Source organism: Punica granatum, chromosome 4 (assembly GCF_007655135.1).
Source record: "Punica granatum isolate Tunisia-2019 chromosome 4, ASM765513v2, whole genome shotgun sequence".
Lineage (NCBI taxonomy): Eukaryota > Viridiplantae > Streptophyta > Magnoliopsida > Myrtales > Lythraceae > Punica > Punica granatum.
Window position 1 is genome coordinate 7856714 of NC_045130.1, and position 18494 is coordinate 7875207.

The 18494-nt window shown below is 38.5% G+C and overlaps 2 protein-coding genes across 3 annotated transcripts; both read right to left on the reverse strand.

The window, feature by feature from the left end:
- Positions 1-6628: 6628 nt before the first annotated feature.
- Positions 6629-10796, reverse strand: LOC116203612 (trehalase-like). The gene is made up of 11 exons (XM_031535419.1): positions 10152-10796; positions 9809-9928; positions 9352-9467; positions 9177-9277; positions 8965-9074; positions 8467-8539; positions 8212-8379; positions 8034-8121; positions 7604-7703; positions 7288-7501; positions 6629-6936 (listed from the first exon to the last, which is right to left on the reverse strand). The coding sequence occupies exons 1-11, from the start codon at positions 10643-10645 to the stop codon at positions 6850-6852; spliced, it is 1671 nt and encodes a 556-aa protein (XP_031391279.1). The 5' UTR covers positions 10646-10796; the 3' UTR covers positions 6629-6849.
- Positions 10797-11180: 384 nt separating this feature from the next.
- Positions 11181-16823, reverse strand: LOC116203611 (probable trehalase). Of its 2 annotated transcripts, XM_031535417.1 has the most exons (12): positions 15245-16823; positions 14958-15077; positions 14123-14238; positions 13949-14049; positions 13741-13850; positions 13460-13531; positions 13184-13256; positions 12930-13097; positions 12752-12839; positions 12148-12247; positions 11832-12045; positions 11181-11487 (listed from the first exon to the last, which is right to left on the reverse strand). In XM_031535417.1, the coding sequence occupies exons 1-12, from the start codon at positions 15820-15822 to the stop codon at positions 11404-11406; spliced, it is 1824 nt and encodes a 607-aa protein (XP_031391277.1). In that variant the 5' UTR covers positions 15823-16823; the 3' UTR covers positions 11181-11403. The 2 variants fall into 2 exon arrangements, with proteins under 2 accessions (XP_031391277.1, XP_031391278.1); XM_031535418.1 differs by lacking the exon at positions 13460-13531 and having other exon boundaries at positions 15245-16822.
- Positions 16824-18494: the final 1671 nt, after the last annotated feature.

Sequence of the window (18494 nt, forward strand, 5' to 3'; positions counted from 1 at the left end):
AGAATTCCTAATCTTCACTGCAAGATCAGCATATTAGTCAGGCATGCTTGTGGTGCTTAGCGGCAGGGAAGTGTTTTGCAAGTTTTGCATATTTGTGTGTATAATCATAATATAAATGTATATATGCAAATTATACATAGAGTCAGAGATACATAAAGTAGGAAAATCAAGAGTATTTTCCATTTTGCCTTTCTCAAGGAATATTGACAACTTGAAAACTGTATATATATATACTATCATGTATGCACTAGATAATGAAATTCTACAAATACAATCATCTGTGGGGTAGAATTCAGAGAAATGATGAAGGGCTTTTTATTTTGTTAATTCTTTTGAATTTTTCTTTGGACAATTGTGATAAGAAGATCCCTATCTAGTGGAAGTGAGGCCTACTAACAGATCATAACCCAATGTTTTTTCACTTTCAAGCTCCTGAAAATCGATAGTTGATGGCCAGCTCGAGTTGAGGGATATGTATATATCCCTACTTTTTTTTTTATTTGGTATGAACCCTAGTATCCGGAAGTTCAATTGGATTCCGATTAATCCCGTCGAGTCGGGTCAGCTCACTAAGGGGTAAAGCTTTCACAGTATAGATTTTATGCAATCACAATGACTCGAACCCAAGCCCTTACTTAAACGAAACAAACGCCAACCACTTGAACCAATCCATGTTGATTATATCCCTACTTTTTTATCCGAGTGAAAAAGCAATGGCCCAGGTTTTTCTTATACTTATTATCTAATTTTTCAAAATCACCTTCCACAAGTTTCTTGAAAAACTAACAACTCGATCTTCTAGATGCAAAGATAAGAAGGTTCAATAATTGTACAACTCAATACTATCATTCTAGTGGTCTAAGGGTCCGACTTTTTTTGGTAAGGTCCAAGTTTAAGTTTCATTGAAATCATATAGGAGTATATTTCCTATTAGACCACCTGTACGGCATGTGTCGGATTGACTTGTTCTATAAGCGTGCATGATAAGCACGCAGGGCGCGAGAACTAGCCGAACAAACCCAGACATCCCTCGTTTAAAAAAAGAAAAGGAAAATTGTGTATATTCTTTCGACATCAAGCCCTAGATCTTTGACTTATCATGCTATATATGTGTATATCTATTTATACGTGTATGAACAGTGAACTAGCTAGGTAGTTTTACGTATGAGTTGGTGGATATATATAATCAATCCTCTCATGAGTTGCATTTGCATCTTTAACAATGACAGATCATTACACTATGAATTGCAAGAATCATATCATATTAATTGCATTCATTTTGATGGTCGTCAAACAGATATACGAGGATATAAACAACTTGTGTAATACATCATCCGTTCAATCAGTCTCTCTAGCCCTAATCTCTAAGACAGAATTATATTATATATGTTTATGCTTTTGGGGAGCAATTATAAAATCAATCGAGAGGGCCTGCATTTGAGTTTGATTGTCTTAAAATTAGGAAATGGCACATGGGGGTGAAGGGCAAGATTTTGACCAGAGGGATATCGACCCATAGATTCCGGTGGGGCAATTATCTGTTTGATTCATTACATCGAGCCCCATATCCCTAATCCTCAAGTACACCAACTTTATTGACTTGCTCTTCTTCTTTCTTTTTTTTCTTGGATTACTTTTATCTTATGTTGTGATCTATATCTTTAATTAATTTGAGAGGGGGCATCGCGATCTTTCTTTCTCAAGGCTTCTTGATCTTTGTGGATATGTTCTTAGCTCCAAATTAATTGTTTCCAGATCGCAGGTGGTGTTTCAAGGAAAAGAATATGATGTGTTTTGTGACGATCGAGAGTATTCTGGCTATTAATCTCTCCAGACTGGTCCAAACAATTCATCTAAATTAGGTCTAACATATATTCGCGAGGACCAATTCCCACGTGCTCCCAGTAAAATTTGGACTCTCGACAACTCAAAGAGAGGAGCGACCTTGCTTATCACGTCTGCCAACTTCTACATTGAAGTGGAAACTTAAATAATATCACAATGTATATATGTTCACTCTTTCAATTTCTTTTGTAGCTTCGCTCCAGATTGTTTCAATTCTGTCTATACATATAATACATACATACATATTATATATATATATATATATATATATCAGAAGTCACTCAACGAACTATAGATCAATCGACCAAAAGCATTTGAGTTCAATTGATAATTAAATGATCGAGTGTCAATTATTGATCTAGTTCTCCCTATTCACGCTATGCATTTAACAAAACCAACATAGATAGAATAATTGGTTTTATACGTACATTCGATATATATAGGATTTCTTTTGGAGAAAAATATATGTGTATATACACTTGGATTCATTCCGGAACTTGTTTTATAATTAAGACACATCGATAGGTTAATAATATTCAAACCTGTATTGCAAGTTAAAACATGTTCACCTTAGAAAATTTTTTGAATCGTCATTCTTCACCTTAAAAAACTTTCGCACGTTCTTCGACAATTCAAGTGCTTCCATGCAGTCTCAGTAAAGGGCAAAAGGGAACCATGCAATTCATGTGTAAGGTCCATCTAGATAACCAAATAAATTATATGCAATTTTGGGTATTATATAGCCCAGACATGCAAAACATGTTGTCTTAAAGCAATCGATATATGGCCAGTGGTAATAAAGTACAACAAAAGAACCAATTATAGTATTCATAATTTCACTCCAAAGAATTTTCTAAAGTGAAATTCACTTTGCCAAGACTAGAAAAGTTCCTCCCCGTACACAACTTTCACCATAAAATATAAGTAGATCGGGAATTTATTATTAAAATGATTAGGAAAAAATATTAGTGAAAATTTGTTATTAAATGAGAAAAAAAGACAAAACAGTAATGATTGTGATGTTGAATTTGAGAAAGAATATAGTTGATTTGGGTAAAGTAAAAAATTTTTATTCGAAAATCAAACAAAGACTTGTATTCCAACAACTTTAATTTCACTATGATTTGCCCCCTGAGTGAAGATACAAGTAGCACCAAATACTAATTACCAAGCATTTGACTAATTAATTTATGTATATGATCTTTCTGTCATAAACTAATCATAATTGTCTTCCCTTTTCCCTCATTTCCATGTTCAATTAGCCAACCCCATTTGACTATTGTGTCTCATCCTAAAGAGAGGATACCGAATCTCGGGCGCATCGTGCATGCCCTCTAAATAATATTTCCACCCCAAGCTCCTAAATCTAGTAATTCTTATATGATCTATAATTGCTAATACAGTTCTATCACGCGTAGGGTTTTCTACCTGGCTTTTGTTTGAAATTAAGTTAGTTCTAACCCAAAATGTTGGTCTTCATGATAATCGTATCTCATATGGATTACCTATTTTTGTAGGAGTAGGCGCATCTTAACTCCAACTCTTGTTTTGACTATGAAGGAGAAGAGTAAGGGATAACCAGCTAAGAGTGGGACATAAGTATCCTTGAATCATGTAAAATGTTATAAGTTCGGATAAATGAGCTAGCTCAACTTAAAGTATTGTCATACTAGCTGCCATATACGTGCATCACCAAATGAGCTAGCGCAGGTTGGTCATCCTAACAAACTAACTATTTCAATCTTTTCGCATCCCTTGGAAGGCCTTTCTCCGGGTTAAGCTTATGCTGTGCAGAGTGGAAAAAATCGTCGGAAGTATATGTATCGGAGATGAGAAGATCATCTCACTGATAATTTAATTAATCCATCCTCTTTAATCATATAGAGCATTTCGTTTGTTTCATGACAATCAAACTGAAAATTGTGTTTGGGTGTCGATCGGCATCAACCAATTAGGCACCATAATAATACCTAAACTTGTAGCTATGGTTAAAAATGAAAAGATCACGCATACATACAAATTATATTAATGTATGTTTGCATTAATATATTATTAGATGGTGTCATTTATTATTGTCAGTCATCAATGATTGATCCTCTTTTATGTGGGGAGACTCGAATCTTAGATGGTCCACATCCTCACAAATTAAGAAATTCAGATTTATAGAGTTTGCAATTCATTGGCTCGAAATAATTATTTTTCTAATGTTGATGAGCCTAATCATCTCTCCACCTTCCTCATATAAATAAATCTCTTCAGCCGAATGATAATCTTGACATTAATGTTTGTTTTAAACCATTGATGTCAAAATCAAGTTCTTGTGTGTTACCACTAATTAATGTTTTAAATTTAACTATTATCATGTTGAATTCTTTTTACAATTGGAAATTGCACTTAATCAAGGATAGAGACGATACAAAGGGAGAGGGGGGAGATTGTGACAGAAATTTCTTTGAGAGTTCAGATTTGGTTCTATGATGAACAGTTCTAGAACAGATTTATTAATTGTTCAACATGATTCATGCCAGATACATTATCATATTGTATATCGATCACATGTACATTTCCTAACCCAATGAACTCAATCGGATCACAGTGCGAACATGTCATATCCGAATCGACTAAATCTTATTTCCTCTAAATGATAATCACCTTTTATCATTATGGAGGATGGGATTAAGACGTGCAATTTGCTATGCCATTAATTATGCTCAATAATTAACCATGTCTTGTCATTTATGATTAAGAGGTGCTCTTCTTCTTCAACACGTTTCAAATTTTTTAACCTTTTCCCAACACAAATTTGAGAATGGTATCCCTACAAATTAGGCTTTCCAATTAGAGAATTAATTTAGCTTTGGTCATATTAGGGCTCCTTCGGTGGTTTAAGAAAGAAAGGAGGACCCTTGATGACCGCCACCACCACCCTCCGCTAATTAAAAGGAGTCCCAAAAGGATATTATGTTATGTATTTTCCCATAAGATATACATATACATATATATATATATATACAATCTACTAACATACATCAAAAAGAGGGGTCATAATTAAACTAGATTCAAAAAATTTCCGTTCATAAACCGATTTAGTAAATTAATCAATTACAGTTCAAAACTCGTATGATGGACGAACTTATTTTACAGAATATATGTATATATGTATATTACAAATAATCATACATGTAATCTTTTGTCTTATCGATATATGTGACCAGTTCAAACCATTAAACCTAACCTAAATATAATGAAAATCAATATATCTATGCGGAGTCTATGGGCAATCACTAACCTCTTTGTGGGGGGATTGATTATGTCTCATCTTTTGTCAGTTCAAATTGTGGTTAAGATGTTGACATAAATCTATTAAGTAGAATGCAAATGCAACTAACTCCACCACCTTAGGAAAGATTAATGATTGCAATTATAATATATCCATGTGATTATCCTCTTCGAGGATTTTTGTGCTCCTAATTGAACCAATCAATCCAAGATCTTTTGTTGTCACCACCATAACCTAACGGCTATTTCTTTCTCCTTTCTTCCCCTTTTCTTTTGTGAAGTTGGGGATGATAACCTTTAATTTTTGCACCGAACTTTAACTTCTGTTGTTGTGAGTAACTTATGAAATCCTTGATCTCTTTGTTGTACTCTACAATATTTTGTTAATTGAAACTTCAGATGAGTTATCCAAAAAAATTTATGTAATGCATTCTAAGATCTCAATCTCAAATAATCGAATCACTAATGGCTAGTGTTTCAGAAAATTAGAGGCAATGACATTAAATCACAATAACAAAAGCTAAATGCTATACTAGGATATCATCAGGTGATTAATTATGTCCACAACATGGATTGATTTTTACAATTTTCATATGATACTATGCTTATTTCACGTTCTAAAGTAGAATCGGAGTCAGGATGCAAGATTGTCTTAACATGTGTTTGAATCTGTAATAACGTATCTGAATGGCATCGAATTGGGAAACTTATGCTGTATCTATCTAGTGGCATGCCGGTGCATCGAGTCGAAAAATATAAAGGATCTAGTTATTTGCATTGAATCGCAACATTTTCACATGCTAGTTATGGAGAGTATTTTGAAACAACTCAAACTAGAGGATGTAGTATTTCTCAAAGCCTTACTAAGAACTTGAGAATTCAGAAGGAGATTCAATGCAGTGACGCTCGTATTTGATTTGGAGCCAAGAGCTCATATATATGTCAAATTTTCGTGAATGAAATCTTCTGATATACTCTATTTCCCTTCTTCTATCCATGGCAGAAATACTGGGCTGCTTTTGGGGCCCAAAGGCCTATCAGCACTTCAAATCTTACTTTAACTGGAGCTTAAGGTGCATGCCACTTTGTGTCCGACTATTATCAGAAAATTCTTCATGCTCATTCCTTTTTCACAAAATGAGATTACGAACCCTTCATGAGAATTTTAGATGGCATAACCGTCTAATCTAAAAGGTTAAATTTGTTAGATATAGTGTGGGCTGTATATTTATCACTCAAAACCTTTAACTCTACAGCTAAAGAAATATCGCACATCCCCATAGAATGGAAGCAGAAATGGTATTCGAATAAAGATCCCGAACCAACTTCTAGCATATCCCACATTCGGTTCTAGCATTGCAGATGAATCAGGAGCAAATGTACTGTTATTCTTGTGGATTGTTATCCTAGGACAAGGATACTCCTAGTATTGATTGTTATATCTCCCCTTTAAATCATAGTAATGAAGTAAACCTCGGTAATTAGATCGGATTTAGACGGTAGGGAGAGAACGGAGATGAAAGGTTCTTCGTTTATAAATAACTATAAGTAGGTATAAGGATCCAACATCTCAGAGGTAGACTACCCAAAATAATCAAATGAAACCTTGGTCCTAAATCAGATTATTGCATTGGCATCAGAAGCTGGTGATGGCATGCGGAGCGCTACAAGCGCCGTAAGAATTCCAGCATATATCTTAGGTTGTTACAGCAGACATCTCGAACCTCATTGGCACCATATCTCACGGTCTTGAGGCCACCCGAACTCCTCCAAGAATGCCAGCACTACTCCATTCGACCACCCAAAACCAGTCTGCAGAGTCAGTAAAATCAGTTCTATGTCAAATCAAAGTTGAAACGCCACTACCACAAATTACAATGTACCCCAAACATATCTCGTTACACAAATTTTTTTGCAGATGTTAGCACCGGCGCAGGATTTTTGCCTGTTCTGTTCAGCAGAATTTGAAAGAAGAATTCAGTTTTTTCATTCTTCAACTAAGATTACGCCGTGGATCATTAAAGTTGCAGCCCACCAAGTTTTTCCTTTTGATTTCTTTGTACTTAAGAAAAGGAATACGGAAAATTGGAAAAATGTTTTGCAAATCCTCCAGAGTTTTCTCTAGTTTAAGGACATTGAACGAATGTAAGCTTTCAAACTTACCTGTGCCACAAATTTGCCACCCCCTCCATACGCTCCGCACTTCTCCACATCGTACTTTTCGTACATTACACCCATTTTCTTGTAAGCGGCATAGTTTGTTCTGATCCACCTGATCATGATTTCTTCTGCTAGTGACTTAGCATCACTTGATCCCGATGATGCAAGGCCCTCAACTATCATGTGCTGTACCGGTGCCCACCCATTGGGAAAATCCCTGTGAATACGAGCTCAACAATATCTTGAGCATCCTACTCCTCCGTAACAAAATGCATTTCCCCAAGAAGGAAACAGTTCCAAATTTGTTCTCGACACATACCATTGTTGTCCCGAATTAGTCAAAGAAGTTGCAATACCAGCATGGAGAAGCAGCCCCGAAGTTCTAAGACTGCTCACGACTTTGTCAGTCAATTTCTTATCTGCAGATGTTCAAGAAAACAGATTACATTATCCATCAAGCAGCACATTTCAATTACTCGGTACTTTGTTTCAATAGGCTAAACTTTTGTTAAACAGTAAATGGACCATTATGAATGTGTCACCATTTAAATATTTCCCTTAATCAGGGCATTAGCTCAAAGTGACAAATGAATGGTTTACGTCATATCCGTTGGATTTTCCAGGAAGACGCCCAATGGACATTGACAGATCACTGCTCTCACACATCACATTTTTAGAGGGACATCTCTTATTTATTTATTTATTGTTGATAGGTTGAAACATAACGTTAAAAAATTACAACAATGAACCTGAACTGAATGGTTCAATCCACAAAGGAATGAAATTTGAAGCAAACGCAGCCTGATTTTGCTTCCCGTCTTCAAATAATTGAGCTTCCTTTAACGAATTTAAGGAAGCAAGTCAGAAACATTTGCAATCTTTGTATGAATATCACTGCTGGTGAACATGAAAATTTTGTGATCTAACCTTGCATGAACTGTGATTATCAAGCCAATAATCGAACCACTGCCCCTTCATGTCATTCCAAAAGATGGCTCTAATGGCCTTCTCTTGAGCTTTTGAAGCTTCCAAGAAATGGTTGGCTGCACTATGATTCCCAGCAACTTTTGACAAGAATGATATGTCAAGTTCCATCTTACCAACATTTCCAACAGAGCTTTGTCAGGGGAAATCAAATGGACTTTTACTTAAATTGCTGCTAAAGGAAGTAATTGGCCGTACCCCGAGTATGTACGCATTCAAATCAACAGGTAATATAGATGTTGTTGTCAATGTGGTAATGTCCTTCAGATTCCTGGTTAAGACACGTATACCAACATCTTAAATATTTCAAGGTTGAATTGGCCTTATATTTTGCTCATTGAATAAGAAAACTAAGCATGTCATAATTTATAATACTCCTGATATTATGCAGACGATGCAGTAAATCAAAAGATATTAAAAAGGATCGAATTACTCCTTTTGCTCCTTTCCTAGAGGGATTATTTAAGATAGGTGCACAGAGGTATTTTTCTTCCATTGTCAAAGCATGCTATAGTATAGTAAGCACAGAAACAGAGCAATGGCTAGCAACGAAAGGTTGTAAATGATTAAAGATCTAATACTGGGAAAAAAATGGCTTTCAAATTGTTCAAAAACTACCCTAATGCAAAATATAAGTGATAATTTATGGTTTTGTACACATATCATGACAAAAGAAGAACAATTAACATGTATTACCTCATCCATCTGGTGCTAAAATCCCAACCTGATTCAGCTGCTGTAGCCACTTCCCTGTAAAATTGCCGCTTTTCAGCACCGCTCGATATATTTGAAGCAAACTCCTTATCCTGCGAGACGAAGAAGTTAATATTCACCTCTAGCTCTAACATCTCAAACAGTAACGATCACATTATTTATTGTGTGATATGACTAAGGGGAGCACGACTTGCAATGCTCAAAGCTTCAGGCCTGGGCTTATCCCACATTGCATAATACCGACTTAGACAGTGACTCTCAGCTTGAGCATCCTGCACAACAATCTGATGAACGCCTGCAGAGTATAGAGTGAAATGATTAATAGATGAAAGAATTAACAAAAGAAGTCCGATTTGAATGCTTTATCACCAGAAGTCCAGAATCCATGTTCTTTGAGGAGAACGGGGAGAGCTTTCTTGACCAAATTTATATCATGCGTCCTGCTGTATATGGCCCGAACCATTGCACTTAAAAGGGGAGGTTGACTGCAAAAGTGTTGCCATAGCTTTTTAAGTTCGAGATTGTAAATAAAGCATAAGAAATGATGCGTTCATTTAAACAAGTTTAAACATTCTACTACATTTGTCTCATCAAATTTTCAAAAACATAAAAACTGAACTCTAGAAATGACTCTTATCGTCCAAATTTAGGATCTCAAATCGTGACTTAGTGGAAAGAACCCACGACAATCAAAAGTTTCTAGTAAGAGATATTGGATATTTTGTGTAATCTTGTTGGTCTGCTCCATCAAACTAATTTCATGTAATAATATTTCTCTAGATGTCATGGGAAATAACTCAGTAGGTGAATCGAAAGAAGCACTTGCCTTCGGTTAGTATAGTAGACCCTCGCCCCATTTAGGACATGACCATAAGTGTCGAGAAGGTATATGAGGTTTGTCACTATCCCTTTAGCAGTTTCATACATTTTACTCGCCAGCAATCCCCTGCATACGAATACTGAATTTCATGAAACATAAATTGCACCAGAAGAACAGATATTCTACGACTGAACAGATCACGACAGAGATTCCCGCACAAGCAGATGCACCGAGTTTATGTAAGTAGATGGCTGTCACTCAGCATTAGAGAAAATAGAAAAGAAAGAACCAAATTACAAACTCGACAAAACATGTAAATTGCTGATAACGTAACAGAATCAGAACAGACCTGATCACCCAATACGAGTCCCAGTAGTACACCTCCCTGAAACGCGAACCGGGTATAACGAACTGCTCTGGCAGGGGAAGCAGCGTATGGAGCTCGGGTTGGTCCCTCACAGAACTGGTCACTCCCCTGCTCAGGTTCTTCCACAGCGCATGAATCTCCAGAGCCCAGGACCTCACCCCCGGGTGCTTCACCTCGGCGGGGACATAATCAGGCAGGTCCGCGACCACCAGATCCTCACCCGGACTCCTGAAGTACTCGGCTATGAACCCCTCCAAGTCTGCAAGGGGGACGGTGCCGTTGCGGGACCTGGGGAGGGAGTTGAAGGCCTTCTCGACAACAGGCAAGCTGAACCTGAGGGACAGGTCGATGTAGAACTTGGAGTCAAAGTTCTTGGGACCGAAGGTGGCGAAGGCAGCGTCCTGGAGGAGCTCGAGGAAGGTGATCAGGGGAGTGGTCTCATTGACCGGGCACGCAGAAGGTGCTGCAGTGGTCATCGCTGCTGCTAGTAGTAAGAGAAAATGGGGGGAGAGCGAGGTGTAGTGAGAGAATGTGGGGGGAGAGCGAGGTGAAGTCTCGTATGAGGCTTCGACAGTGTTGGGCTAGACAAGAGCTTTATGCTCCGGAGGATGCAGATGGCCTTAAGGAGGAGGAGAAGAACAGGGAGAGGAAGGAGACATGGCGGCAGTTCTTCGTAGAAATTGATGTTGATTGGCCATCAATTTGGAAAATGACAAAATGTGTGTCGGACCACGTGCAGAAGAAGAAGACGACAAGAGGAGGGAAATGGACAAAAAAAAAACAAAAAACAAAAAACAAAAAAGATACCAACTTTTTGAAGTCTGTCTGACTCAGTTGTCGGAAAGTTCAGTAGTTCCTGTCTCCATCATCTGGCAATTTTCCGATGTATTGTCCTCTCGAGTCCGACTGGAAATGGGTACAGTTTTGCCTTCAAAAATTACTGCCGACGACAGTTCTATTTTTTCTCATTGCCAACAATTAGAAATTGTTATGGACAACGATCAGATCATGTGAGAGGAAGGCAACTGCTTTGATCATATTATGGAGAAGAAACCGAGAAAGATAGAAGAAGAGATATTATTACATCCAAATGGCTAAGTTGGAGAATGTGCCATGACAAGCAAATGGGAAATCTCAAAGAAGACAGACAGGCGAAGCGGAGTGATAACGCTCAAAGGGATGCAAGAATTTTGGCATCTATTTTAGTTTGGTACAGAGCACATCTGGAATCTCATCAGCACCCTATCTCCTGGTCTTGAGGCCACCCGAACTCCTCCAAGAATGCCAGCACTACTCCATTCGACCACCCAAAACCGGTCTGCAGAGTACGTAGAATCAGCTCTATGTCAAATCAAAGTTAGAACACCACTACCACAAATTCTAGTGCAGCCTAAACTTATAGATATATATATATAAGTAAAATATTAGCACCAGCATAGGATTTTTGCCTGTTCTGTTGAGCAGAATTCGAAAGAAGAATTCAATTTTCCATTCTTCACCTAAGATTAACCCTTGGATCATTAAAGTTGCAACCCGACAAGATTTCCCTTTTGATTTCTTTGTACATAAGAAACTAATACAGAAAACTGGAAAATGTTTTCCAAATGCTCCAGAATCTTTCCTAGTTTAAGGGCATTGAATGAATGTGAGCTTTCAGCGTACCTGTGGCACATATTCTCCACCCCCTCCATAATCTCCGCACTTCTCCACATTGTACTTTTCATGCATTACACCCATTTTCTTGTAAGTGGCAAAGTTTGTTCTGATCCACCTGGTAGCAATTTCTTCTGCTAATAGCTTAGCATCACTTGATCCCGATAATGCGAGGCCCTCAACTATCATGTGTTGTATCGGGGCCCACCCATTGGGAAAATCCCTGTGAATATGAGTTTAACGATATCTTGAGTATCCTACTCCTCCATAACAAAATGCATTTCCCCAAGAAGGAAACAGTTCTGAATTTGTCCTGCGCACATACCATTGTTGTCCTGAATTTGTCAAAGATGTTGCAATACCAGCATGGCAAAGCAGGCCTGAACTTTTAAGACTTCTCAGGACTTTGTCCATCAATTTCTCATCTGTAGATATGTCCAGAAACAGCATCATCCATCGAGTAGCACGTTTCAATTAATTGGCAATTTTTTTCATTAATACATATACATACACACACACACACACATATATATATATATATTGGATAAGTAAAGAATGGGGTGAGAGAGGCTCAAACTCTCGACCTCAGGACAACTGAGAAGCTATGAAATAAAAGCGAAGGTTCCATCAAGATTTGAACTCGCGTTACTGGATTCAGAGTCCAATGTCCTAACCACTAGTCTTTTGTGAAACATAGGCCATCATGTCCCTTTCTCCAATTATATGTTGCCCTTAATCAGGGTATTCTGATTTTAAGCCAAAATTAGCATATAGAGATACGCGAGAGTGGTTTACATCTTATATGCTAGATTTTCTGGATAGATCCCGCATGAACATGGACAGATGAGATCACAATTTTAGAGGGAAATCTTTAATTTATGTATTTTTGATAAGCTAAAGAATCATGTTCATGAATTACAATGAAGAACCTGAATTGAATGGTTTGATCCATAGAGGGATGAAATTTGAAGCAAAGACAGCCTGATTCTGCTTTCCATCTTCATAAAGTCGACCTTCCTGTAACGAATTCATAGAAGCAAGTCAGAAACATCTGCGATCTTTGTATGTATATTGCTGCCGGGGAACATGAAAATTTTGTGATCTAACCTTGCAGGAACTGTGATCATTAATCCAATAATCAAACCACTGTCCCTTCGTTTCATTCCAAAAAATAGCTCTGATGGCCTTCTCGCGGGCTTTCGAAACTTCCAAGAAATGCTTGGTTACGCTATGATTCCCAGCAACTTTTGCCAAGAATGATATGTCAAGTTCCATCTTACCAACATTTTCAACAGATCTTGTCATTGGAAATCAAATGGACTATTACTTCAGTTGCTGCTAAAGAAGGTAATTTCCCGTACCCCAAGTATGTATGCATTCAAATCAACAGGTAATATTGACGTCGTTTTCAATGTTGTAATGTCCTTCGGATTCCTGGTTAAGACACAAATACCAACATCTTATATTCTAACTAGAACATATATTTATATATTTCAAGGTTGGATTGGCCTTATATTTTGTTCATCGAACAACAAGATTGAGCACATTATTAGTTTATACTCCTGCATATTCTATAAATCACAAAATTCATATTCAACATAGTTAATGAAAAGAAATTTCAATAAGAATAGAATTACCGCTTTTGCTCCTTCCTCAGAGGGATACCTTTTTTTTTCTCTAGAAAGGTGCGCAGATGTATTTTGTTTCCACTGTCAAGGCATGCTATAGTATACTAAGCATAAGAGAGCAATGGCTTGCGTGAACCACAACATAAGGTGGTGAATAAATCAAAGATCTTATACTGCAAATAAAATCCGCACTTTTAAGTGGTTCAAAAACTGCGCAAATTACAAGTAAAAAAAAATGTATGGTTTTGTATGCATATCATGACAAAATAAGAACAATTAATATATATTACCTCATCCACCTGGTGCTAAAATCCCAACCCGATTCAGCTGTCGAAGCCACTTCCCTGTAAAACTGCCGCTTTTCAGCACCATTTGATATGTTTGAAGCAGATTCCTTATCCTGTGAGGTGAAGAAGCTAATATTTACTCTAGCTCTAACATCTCAATGGTAACAATCACACAATTAATTGTGTGAAAACTAAGAGGAGCAGGACCCACAATGGTCGAAGATTCAGGCCGGGGCTTATCCCACATTGCATAATACCGACTTAGACAGTGACTCTCAGCATGAGCATCCCGCACGACGATCTGATGAACGCCTGCAGAGATTAGAGAGAATTTATTAATAGAAGCAATAATCACCAAAAGATGTCTGATTGAAACTTTATTTACCAGAAGTCCAGAATCCATGTTCTTTGAGAAGAACGGGAATTGCTTTCTTGACCAAATTTATATCATGTGTCCTGCTGTATATGGCCCGAACCATGGCGCTTAAAAGGGGAGGTTCACTGCAAAAGTGTTCCAATAGCATTTAAGTTTGAGATTTGTAAATAATGAATTATAAGTTATGCATTCAGTTAACAAGCTTAAACTTGTTATGACATTCGAAGTGGTCTCATCAAATTCTCAAAAACATAAGTAAATAAATAAATAAAACTCTATAGACAAACACTCATGTAAAAATTATTAGGATATCAAACCATTTGACCTAGTGGAAAAAGGAAAAAGAAAAATGTTAGTCAAAAGTTTTAAGTGAGAGATATCGGATATTTTGTGCAATCTCATTAGTCTGCTCTATCAAACTAACTTCATGTAATAAAATCTCTGTAGATGTCATGAGAATACCATAAGATAAGTAAGTGGAGAGCAGAAAGCAAAGGATTCTTTGTATTCTTAGTCTTCCACACAAGAAGGGAATTGATAGGGTAAATTTCTTTTTTTTCAATTTTTTATTTTCGTTTTCCGAGTCCATAAGAAGCGATCCCCTTTCTTTCACTGGGTCCGGGTAGAGACCGAGGGTCTTGAGTGATCGATCCGGCAAAACAATTCAAAAGATAAAGAAGTATCATTAATTTCTTCACGCTCATCCCAAGTTCAAAGTACCATTTGTATAAATAAGAATCCTATGGTTCGGGGGATTTAGCAGGTCTATTCATAGAGACCAAAGATTATTCTCCGATGCATTGACATTCCCTAGCTCAATCGGTGAAATGGGAGGAGCACTTACCTTCGGTTAGTGTAGTAGACCCTTGCACCATTAAGGACATGGCCATATGTGTCAAGAAGGTATATGAGGTTTGTCACTATCCCTTTAGCAGTTTCATACATTTTACTCGCCAGCAGTCCCCTGCATAAGACAGAACAACAAACATTTATGTTCCATGACTTAACAGACTACGACAGAGAAATAACCTCACAAACTGACGCACCTAGTTAATGTATAGATGACTGTCCCAAAGCATTAGAGAATGAGAACATGTCAATTGCTGATAATGTAACAGAATCAGAACAAACCTGATCACCCAATACGAGTCCCAGTAGTACACTTCCCTGAATCGCGAACCGGGTATAACGAACTGCTCTGGCAGGGGAAGCAGCGTATGGAGCTCGGGCTGGTCCCTGACAGAACTAGACACTCCCCTGCTCAGGTTCTTCCACAGCGCATGAATCTCCAGGGCCCACGCCCTCACCCCCGGGTGCTTCACCTTGGGCAGGAACCCCTCCGGCTCGGGAACATAATCAGGCGGGTGTACGACCACCAGATCCTCACCAGGACTCCTGAAGTACTTGGCTATGAACCCCTCCAAGTCCGCAGGGGGGACGGTGCCATTACGGGACTTGGGGAGGGAGTTGAAGGCCTTCTCGACTACAGGCAAGCTGAACCTGAGGGACAGGTCGATGTAGAACTTGGGGTCGAAGTCCTTGGAACCGAAGGTGGCGAGAGCGGCGTCCTGCAGGAGCTCGAGGAAGGTGATCAGGGGAGCGGTCTCATCGACCGGCCACGGGGAAGGCGCAGAGGTGGTCATCGCCGCTGCTAGCAGTAAGAGTATGTGGAGGAGGGTAAGGTGAAGGCTATTATGAGGCTTCGACATTGGTGGGAAAGAACTCTGTGCTAGGACGATGTTGATGGCCTGAAGGAGAAGAACAAGAGGGCGAGGAAGGAGACATGGCGTAACTTCTATGAAGAAGTGACATTGATCGGCCGGCAATTTGGAAAATGGGTATTGGACGGGCAGAAGAGACGACAATCGGAGGGAAATTCTTTATCTTTGTTTGATCTTCAGTTCAGAAGAAAGCTCGGTTTCATCGCAATGGACAAACGGAAACCAAAAAGATACCAATTTCACCGAAGAAATGGCCATCAGCAAGCAAAGGGCATCTCACGAATGAAAGGCGACAACCGAGAAACTCCAATCTCTAGCAGGAGAGATGCTTAAAACCTCTGTCTGTTCGAGATTCGTTTTGAACAGTTAGTCTGCGTCAGATGTAGGGAAATTCAACAGCTCCTGTCTCCGACATTTGTCAAAATTGCCGGGAACATTGTCCTTTTCCTTCGGCAGAAGGAGAGCTTCCTCCCGACCGGGAATGGCTACCGCATTCCTTTGCCAAGTTATTGTCGATAACAGTTTTTTTTTTTTTTTAATAATTGTCAATAACAAGAAATTGTTTTGAACGACGATCAGATGATAACAGAAAATGGGGAGTCTCAAGAAGACGGACAAATCTTGAATTTGATCGGGTCTCAGCAGCAACATTATCCATGAAAGCTAAAGGGGGGTCAGTCCGAGCTGAGCTCCTCAGATGTCTCTTCAGTTCCACACAGCTAATTCGACCGCCGACTGCGGCGGCCGGAGCTTCAGGAATTGGAACGACATCGAATGAAACATTCATCACCGGAGCTGTCGGCAGATTCGTCAAAACCAGATCCGAAAAAAATTGGGATCAGAGGAAGAGCTTGCTAGCTTGTGATTATTCAATCTCACTTCACTTCTCGCGTTTCAAATTCCAATCGAGCAATGAGCCAGAGAGAAAACGTGGGAGACCAGTCAACACCCTAGGAAGAAACCCTAGACACTATGTTAGGAATTTAGGGGGAGGAAGGTCCCGATTTGCAGAGCTCATGATGGGCCTTCAAGTGATTAATAAGAGAACGGCCCAGAAAGTAACTACGGGTTGGGTGGGACCATTCAGGCTTGGCTTGGGATGCTGTCCTGATGTAATAAAACAGAAAAAAAAAATTGTTGAATTATTATCAGAAAGAGGCATAATTGTCAATTTCAAGAATAAGATTGAATGAGAGACGCGATACGAACTTGGATTAGTCAGATCCCATTAGTATTATCAGGTGGTGCAATATTTTAAAAAAAAATTGAAAGAAACAATTTAAAATTAATACTTGAAATAGAGAATAAACAGAAAAGAAAAAAGAACTTTATGAGCAGTTGCAATATGCTATTACGAGATACTGTTTTAGATTAATAACTATTAGAAAAAAGATTTTTTTTAAAAAATAATAATTGTGTTGTTGAATCGAGAAAATAATAAAATAAAGTGGAGTAAAGTGTTATAAAATTTTATTTTTAAACCAAATAAAGCAAATATGTGTATGGAGTGACTAGGTAAACTTTTTATTTTTTAATTCAGCAAAATATTGTTTAACTGAGTTACCGTCTTTCCTGCCCCAGTATCTATTTAGGAAGTTGCTTGTAGGCCCGGGCATCTTATGAGGCACCTAGGCTAGGACCTACGATTGTCAAATGGACAAATTCCTACGATTTATTCCATGTTACATTTACTGTGTGCTCTTTGAATTGAGAATCCGGTTTTTTTTTTTTTAGTTGTTCACGATCAAACCAGCGCTCCATAATTTTAGTTTGAATGAATGCCTTGGCACATGCCCATTGCCCCCAAAGGTTTCACAATCCTTTCTTGTCCGGAACCCCACGGTGTCCCCCCCCCCCCCCCCCCCCGGCGACTAATTGAGCAATCTATGCCGTTGCAATGTTGCATTCACAAGAAATTCGAGAATAAAGCAAAATTTACTGAATGCTCCGTCTTCCCTAAGAGGGGAGCTAGCAACACTCCATGAAAAACATCGGATGTCAAATTTAGTAGGTTTTGCGCGTCCAAGTAGAGCTCGAACTCACTACCTCGTAGACGTCCCGTCACACCACACAAGTCTCCCAACCACCAACCCTTTCGGGATTATGTTGTCCGATAAATGCATCCCATTCGCATCCGCAATGGAGGCCCAATTTTGAAGCCAGTTGGATCCACGTGGCAATTGGCCCAGTCCCGAAATGGCTCTCCCGAAGCGGGAGACCTGAGCCCACTGAATCGGGCGCGGCATGCTTGGGGACCACTCCTGCCAGCCCTTTTGCTCAGTTTAGTTTTTCTTTTATTTATTTATTCAAATATATAACGGCTGAAAGTGCTGTTGGGCCCTTTCAACCATTAATGATTATATTTCTTTTAAATAATTGCAATTTACATTGCAAAATAAAATTAAATATTAAATAGTTGCAATTTTAATTAAAATGCTTATTTATTAAGTAACTATAATAATAATTTAATAAATACATAAATATATTTTTAAAGGAAAAAATCAAGTGAAGACCACACGAGTGTCACAAAATGAGACTACTACTGTAGAGGGAGTACCGGTTTTTTCCTTAGGTGCCACTTTGCTTACTTGGCCACATGTGGAGGCCCCCCAAAAGGGGAATTGGCCTCCGTTGCACCGCGGATGCTCTCAAGTCTCCTT